The sequence below is a fragment of the Brachycentrus maculatus genome, unplaced genomic scaffold (genome assembly GCF_059751285.1).
Source record: "Brachycentrus maculatus isolate JH-2025_06_01 unplaced genomic scaffold, ASM5975128v1 h1tg000574l, whole genome shotgun sequence".
Taxonomy (NCBI): Eukaryota; Metazoa; Arthropoda; class Insecta; order Trichoptera; family Brachycentridae; genus Brachycentrus; species Brachycentrus maculatus.
This window is the reverse complement of record NW_028281314.1, coordinates 390,191-398,110: the sequence shown is the minus strand read 5'-3', so window position 1 is coordinate 398,110 and position 7,920 is coordinate 390,191. Positions and strand designations below refer to the sequence as shown.

The window sequence follows — 7,920 nt, the reverse complement described above, 5'->3', positions numbered from 1 at the left end:
ACATAAGTATGGTTTAATATTATTTATTAATTTAATTGAACATTTCTCCATTGAAAAAATATATAAATCATCAGTCTATAAATGAATAAGGATATACTTAATGCCTATTTGTCGGCAAGTCCATGAATTATATCCAGCAATTCACTTCTCTTGCTATTGACAGAAGAATAGCTTATCATACCACAGCCATTAATACGGTCATGCTTCACTACTTGGTCAGCTACGAAGTCCACATTACACAACACATGAATGCCACAGTCATACCCATTGCTTTGAGGCAAAGTATCAAGTTCTCCGAAATCCCAATCATCTAAAACAAATGTTTAATCATTTTAAAGGGGGAGTTATAACATATTTCTCGATATGGAAAAAGAATAAAGAGGTATATCTAACCATTAAGCTGTCCTGAAAGGTGGGGAATGAGGCGATTTGCCAACATCCAAGCGTGGTCCAGGTTATTACTCGAAGGCATCGAATCTAAATGAAAGAATTTCTTCTCTGGACGAGAGTATACGAGTAAACTCCAATGTGATCCTCCTGCTCTGTCAGCAGATTGGTTGTCATTGAGCGCAAAGAAAATAAAGCGCTTGGAAAATACTTCTAACGGGGCCAAGAACACGCCAACATCGCTTTCGCTTACCATTTTCAAACATTGTGTTACTTCGGGAGAAATAAATAGTAAGTAATTTTTATTTTGGAATAGCTCTTTTTCGAGAAACTCGAAATAGAATGATATCACTCGATCATTCAACCAAAACGGTCCCTCGATCAACTCAACATCAGACTGGTGCAAAAGGGATTCGTGATAACTTAAAACCACTCTATTTTCCAAGTATGATGACATTTTTGTTTGATTCAATCACAAAATTCTTCAATTCCACATACTCCGTTCACTGCACACCATCTGACCGATCTACGATAATAAAAAGAAAACAAACTAAAATTGGATGCATTACTTACGACATAACCTTAGATCACAAAATATAATTTTATAAATATACTCACCTACACGAAACTCAGTTCAGCACGTAAAATCACTCTAAAAATGATAATTCTCTAATTTGTTCATATTGGTCACTGACAAAGAAGACAAGGTAATCTAATTATGCTGTATTACTAAAACTACGTAAATAGGCCAATACAAATGTCAAATTAATCGCTTCATATTTCCACAGATTACATAGTATGTGATACAAAGCGTAGACTACGAGTTAGTTAGTCTGTGCTACCAGTGACTACTGAAGTCTCACGTCTCGCTACCCTTGAAATAAACTTTATCGGTATACAAAAATTGCGTTCTTCAAAATTGATAATGCGATTTTTTCTTCAATTTTCTAAATATCCGCGTTCGGAATTTTTGTATAGGATTCATGCATTCGGAATTCCAAAGACGGGATACGCTTGTAATCTTTGCGGGATACTTAAGGCGAAAGTGACCGTGGAGGGTGGGTTAAGTTTAACACCAGCCGTTTTGAGGTAAAATTTCACTCAGGGGGTTCATCATATCAACCCGTTGAGGTTTACTGCTGGATATAGGCCTTCCCCTTCCACCTCCACTCCTCCCGATCCTGCGCCGTCCCCATCCACTGTCTTCCAGCAAACTTCCTGTTGTCGTCCACCCATCTTATCGGTGGACGTCCTTGAGGCCTCTGGTTCCTCGGTCTCCACACCAGAACGCATTTCGTCCATCTGTCGTCGGTCATTCTGGCTATGTGACCAGCCCATTTCCACTTCAGCCAAGCAATTCGCTCTACCACGTCACAGACCTGTGTCTGGCGTCGGATCCAATCGTTCCTTTTTTTGTCTCTTAATGTTATTCCAAGCATAATTCGCTCCATTATGCTTGGAATAACATTAGGGGGGTTATCGGATTTAAAATACTGTACACCAAATAAATGGAGTCCTTTTTGTATTTTAAAAATACGAAATAGCAGTCATTTTTATTTTTAAATAAATGTATATGTGCATATTGCATCATCTACCCCCATACAGCCCATAAGTAGCCGAATAAATATTCTCTGGAACTTATTCAAAAATATTTACGTATCGTCGCGCGACTGTCGCACGATAGTCGTTCGCGTCGTCGCACATCATACAAACGGGAGTTGCACTGCGAAGCGCTCTGGTGGGAAAAATCCCAACTAAAACCCACGTGCGCGCGCATTCCCCCGCAATTGTGGCATTACGTATTTCCTTTCGTCAGTCATTATATTTTTTTTGCTGTCGTTGGTAAGTCGTTCCCTCATTTCTTTAGATTTCGTCATTTTTTCTCAAAACGTTTTATTGTATATCTTTAAATATTAATGAAAGCTTTACTTCATGTGATGAATTTATTTATTGTGTATTTTTAAAAACATTTTATTTGTTGCCAAATCTTGACATATCGCATTCATTCGTTTGTCATCTAGTAATTTAAATTATTCGAAGTTTTCGTATTAAAATAGAAGATTTTCTACGGGATTGTAAATTTTGAATAAATAATTTAACTTTGAAATGTACTGATTACGTAACGTTTGGCCATGGTCCATTTACACATTTCGCACACAAGTCGGGACCTTCTGGCATGTTAGCAAGTTTGCTTACATAAGCGAATCATGTTGCAAATTTTATTTTATTCGTTAAATAGCTGTATACATACACTTTTTTTAACCATAATTTATTAGTGTGATAATACATGTCACACCTCACAAGGGGCAATGTGTGAAGGGCATACTCAGTGTATGTTAAAGATATTACTAGTAAAAAAATGAGTGATAGACACATAGTTTTGATATTGTAATATTTGATTATAATTATTGGGTGGCATTGCAATATAAGTAATCAATATTCAGGATGAAGAGCACCAAACTCCATCCAGAAATTCCAACACTTGTTCTTCGTTTTATTGATTTTTAAAATTTCATATAATCTTTTCCTTTTCATTGAAATTATTTATCTATCATTATCTATAATGCATTGGAATGCGGAAATATTATTAATTTAAACTTTAATAACCAAACCTATTCCGAGTTGATTCTGAAATCAATCATAGTATTTGATCATTAGCAACCCTAGTTAACACATTTCAGACGGGTATTTTTTACGCCTGAAGGCTGCTGGAGACAGGATTTGATAATTATGTACATATAGTAAAGACAAACAAAGAGATTGGTATATAATATTCATATAAAAACATTTGATAATTCCTTCTTTTCTGTCATTGAAATGAGGCCAGCGCAGAAGGTAATAATACCCTTCCCGTCCTTAATCATCAATTGATGCTTAACGGGTAGAAATAAAATTTCCCGTCTGAAGTGTGTTAACCCATTGCAAAACAAGTCAATTTTTCACTGGTTTGTCTTTAAAGTGATTTTTTTACATTAAAACTGAATGACAATAACTTTATTTGTTAAAGTGACATAAATAAGTTTATTTCGGTTGAATAATACCTAACAAGTAATAAGTATATCTAGCTTACTAACAAACATAAAATATGCTTTTTTGTTTTACCATTTTTATTTTGTGTGTAATAATGTTATTGTAATAAAAAATGTGTCAAAATTAAATAGTGTGTTGTATGAACAAATTATGTCATCATTATTAGTGGTGCAATGGGTTAAGAACACCAAACTGTTTAGTATGAATCGTATGTTTGGTGATGCTCATTTTATAATATGAAATATATTTTTTAGACTTGCCCCGTGTGTCACGTAACTTATCAGAATGGGTGTCCCAGCTGGTGATGTAGAGAATGGCAAGAAGCTGTTTGTGCAGAGGTGTGCCCAGTGCCACACAGTGAGTAAAGCAACCATCTAATATCTTCACAGATCAAAAAAATACATAAACTGCTTTGTCCTTTTAAAAAGGTAATCATAGAATGCTCGTGGATCCCTTAAGGCAGTTGTACATATCGTGGGTGTACTGGCAAAAAATGGCAACTGTAAAATACGAAATTTTGACTAAATGATGCATATTATAAAGTTTTATATTATCCACTGACACTTCGTGATGGAATTGCATTTTTAATTTATTATTAGATTAAAACCAATATTTTTAGCTTTTCCACTTTTTTATTTAATTATTTAATTAATTTTTTTTTATTTAATTAAAATTATATCAAATCATGGTTAAAAAAAAGTTTTTTATTTAATTAAAATTATGGTTAAAAAAAAGTTTTTTATTTAATTAAAATTATATCAAATCATGGCCTTCTTTTATATATAATATAACAATTTGCATAGCCTCTCACCAGTCTAATGATGTCGGTAACGACGAAACCCGGTCGCTGGTCAAATAAAAAAGTGGAAAAGCTAAAAATATTGGTTTTAATCTAATAATAAATCATATTATAAAGTTTTCAACATTCTATAAACAAGCAAAATACACTAAGTAGTTTGAAACGTCATATTTATGTGGTTTTAAAAGTAAACTTTAATAGCGGGTATTTTATTCAGGGTAAAAGCTTTGAATAACGGATTATTCCAACAGGGATTTTCGAGTTATCGTTTTTTGCCAGTTACCCACGATATATTAATGTGATTTTTATATAAAAATATATGTCATTTGCAACCGTATTCAGCATTCCCCTTTCATTATTGTTTTTCTTATTTCTAGTCACTTGTATAAATATTAATTTTTATAAATTAAGTAGAACATTTTTTTTGTACTTTACGTTTCGTATGGCCATTCTTTTTATCGTTAATATCTTTTACCAATCATGAGAACTTTTCTTTTAGAAAGCCAAACCTATGATTTTGTTATAGTGTGACCTCTAAAAAAAGGCTCTCTTTTTTCTTTAATTGTTACTGCTAACCTTACGTAAGAAGTCAACAAACACATCCTCAGGTGTTTGTATTGTATATTCGTATGGGGTCTAAGGGGCGGTAACATTAGAAGACATTGCAAGTCCTTAACACTGTATTGTATTCATGTCAACTCAGCTCTTTTTCTGAAGTGGCGATACTCCTTCTTAATTATGTTTCGGTTCGTGGATTATGTAAAATAAAACATTTTAAATGTCAGTCAACTCTACTATTTTTTCTGAAGTAGTGATATTCCTTGTGAATTATGTATCGGTTCATGGATTTTGTAAGATAAAGCAATTAAATGAAAAATGATACAAATTATAGGTTGAAGCAGGTGGCAAGCACAAGGTAGGACCTAATCTGAGTGGTCTCATCGGTCGCAAGACTGGCCAGGCTGCCGGATACACCTACACCGATGCTAACAAAGCTAAAGGTAAAGAAATACATCCGTTAACTATTGATTAGTGTTTCATATCCTTTAACCTGTCCAGGAGTATGGCCGTACATCTACGGCCATTCCAAACTTTCCTCAAAGGAGTATGGTCGTATGTGTACGGCTGATACAAAACATGTTTTATGAAATGATTTATATCAAAACATGTTTAAAACATGATTTATCAGTGTTTTGATAATTTTGATATAAATCATAATTACTGGTGTAATGATTTTTTTTATTAAAAAAATATGCTGCTTATAGCATCGACTATGATATAAAATTATAAAAAGTAAAAAAAATTGCAAAAAAAGTCACTCCCCGGATACAGTTTTGTCTGCAGAAACTCACTCCCGGATAGGTTAAAAATTATCATTAAAAAAATTTGAAAGGATGAAAGCAGAGTGAACGCTGTTGAAATGCGCTCCTTCTGACGAATGTGTGGAAAATAATTGTATGACAGATTTAAAAATGAAGATATAAGAAAGGAAATTAAGGCTGAACTAGGGATTATTGAAAAGATTAAGAAGAGTTCTTCAAGATGGTATGGACTTGTGGAGCGAATGAATAGCGAGAGAATGACCAAGAAAATATATGTGGCAAATGTGAGTGGGAGAACAGAACAAGGATGGCTGAAAAAAACTTGGCAGTCAGATTAATCAGAACCTAAAATCTGGTGGTGTGAAAAGTTTGCATAATCGGAGGGCATGTATGACTAGATGTATGAATGTGAAGGAAACATGGAGTGTAAGTCAGGACAGAAGAGTGTGACGTTCCATCCTCTCTGCCTACCCCCGCGGCGAAACAGCGTGATAGTAGTAGTAGTACAAAAATATTTATGATTATCATAGCTAAAAAAATAATAATTACACCACGACCTATGGAAAATAAATGAAATGGCGTGGCATAGTTGGGTAGATATCATACTGCGAAACTTACGCCAAATATTTTTTGTGTGTATTTACAGTATGTAGACAAGACACTTTAATAGGGACATTTCATTCCTTTAAAAATATGTATATCAAATTTATATTATTAAAGCAGTAATTATTAAATGTTCCAGACTTCAAACCTGTGGTCCATGGTTCGATTACCTACTCAGTTACATTTTTATTTCTATAATCTAGCAAAGTACATCAATGTTTGAATTATATAATACATTTATAAAACTCGTGTACTTTGAACACACGTGATTATTACACCATATTAGTTTTAAATATGATGCAATTTATTAATTAATTTGTGTAAGAATATGTAAATTAAAATAACTTTTTTTTAAAATACATACCTTGCATATAAATTCCTTCGTGTTCTTACATTAAAAATAATTGTTAAATATTTTTTAAAAAAGTTGAGGAAAAGGGTTTATATTGGGGGTTTTATTTGTATTATTTTAATCAACTTAAATTTAAACAGTAGATTTATGATAACTGCTCATAATTGATTAATTCTTGATATTCTTATCTTTTGCAATATACAGTTCACAATCACTCATTGATTAATAGTTGAATTATCTAGATCTTCCGTGATTAAAGTATGACCTTTGAACGCAATATTTCAAATGATATGTATGAGGTTCATAATTATCGTGTTGTCTTCAAACCTGTGTTTTGAATTTAAGGAATAAATATGTTCTTAGTACATATTTAGAAAATATAAATCATTAAAAGCAATGTCAAGTTGGTTACATGACCTTGATCTACATAGAGGTAGTAATGAGATAAGGTGCTGCCAATTCTTGAATAAATATTACTCATAAGATACCACATATACATGTACTTAAAATCATGATTTATAATTTTTTGGTTGTGTTTAATATGAATTTATTATATTAATTGTAGAAATAAATATATTCCTATTTATTTTTTATATTCCCATATTTTCACTTTAAAAGTTATAGTTTTTACTGTTTGCGTAGATTTAATCCATACAAATATAATTTTTTGTACAATGTTTTCACAAGTTGTGTAGATTTTCTAGGACGATAAAATGGAGCTTTGTTTAGTTAGATTATTTGTATTTCCAGGAGTTTTTTCTCCACCTCAAATAATAACCTGTAGGAACTCTCCTTTCTCTCTCTTTGTTTTATTTTTTTAAACTTAACATTTAGTTTACTTAACCCGGGTGTTTTTATCCTGCAGGAATCACCTGGAATGAAGATACGCTATTTGAGTACTTGGAAAACCCCAAGAAGTACATTCCTGGAACCAAGATGGTGTTTGCTGGTCTGAAGAAGCCCCAGGAGCGTGCCGACCTTATCGCGTACCTGAAGAGCGCTACCAAGTGAACACGGGCAGTCTAGACATTCAATTTATTTAAATTTTACGTAATTATGTAAAAACCTGATTCAAACAAATCTTTATTTTTTAGACTTATTTATGAAAACAATTTTCACCTAAATTATTATCGTATTATTTCCAATTGACATTAAAAACTTGTCATAGTATTTTACCTCTTACACTTACTAATTAACCATGTATAGTATGTTAAATATTTATTTATAAAATCTGTAGAGTATTTAAGTTAATTAAAATAAATTGTCGTCTAAGTGTTGGTGTTATTTAGACAGGCAATCAATTGTTTTATTTGACATAACTACACAAAGCCAACATGGAAATTAAGAAATGTCACAAGTTGCCTGGAGTGAATATATTTATTGATTTGTGAATGCGTTAAAAGCTCAAACGAAGAAGCATGACAAGG

General features: G+C 32.5%; 2 protein-coding genes across 4 annotated transcripts; one reads left to right on the top strand and one right to left on the bottom strand.

The window, feature by feature from the left end:
- Positions 1-9: 9 nt before the first annotated feature.
- On the bottom strand, positions 10-1,187 carry Den1 (SUMO peptidase family member deneddylase 1). 2 transcript variants are annotated; one of them, XM_088273419.1, is made up of 3 exons: positions 1,006-1,187; positions 394-913; positions 10-310 (listed from the first exon to the last, which is right to left on the bottom strand). In XM_088273419.1, the coding sequence occupies exons 2-3, from the start codon at positions 842-844 to the stop codon at positions 105-107; spliced, it is 657 nt and encodes a 218-aa protein (XP_088129545.1). In that variant the 5' UTR covers positions 845-913; positions 1,006-1,187; the 3' UTR covers positions 10-104. The 2 variants fall into 2 exon arrangements, with proteins under 2 accessions (XP_088129545.1, XP_088129546.1); XM_088273420.1 differs by having other exon boundaries at positions 1,010-1,187.
- A 1,014-nt stretch (positions 1,188-2,201) lies between these two features.
- On the top strand, positions 2,202-7,790 carry LOC148301344 (cytochrome c-2). 2 transcript variants are annotated; one of them, XM_088273421.1, is made up of 4 exons: positions 2,202-2,229; positions 3,672-3,774; positions 5,109-5,217; positions 7,359-7,790. In XM_088273421.1, the coding sequence occupies exons 2-4, from the start codon at positions 3,703-3,705 to the stop codon at positions 7,502-7,504; spliced, it is 327 nt and encodes a 108-aa protein (XP_088129547.1). In that variant the 5' UTR covers positions 2,202-2,229; positions 3,672-3,702; the 3' UTR covers positions 7,505-7,790. The 2 variants fall into 2 exon arrangements, with proteins under 2 accessions (XP_088129547.1, XP_088129548.1); XM_088273422.1 differs by having other exon boundaries at positions 2,202-2,407.
- The last annotated feature ends 130 nt before the right edge of the window (positions 7,791-7,920 follow it).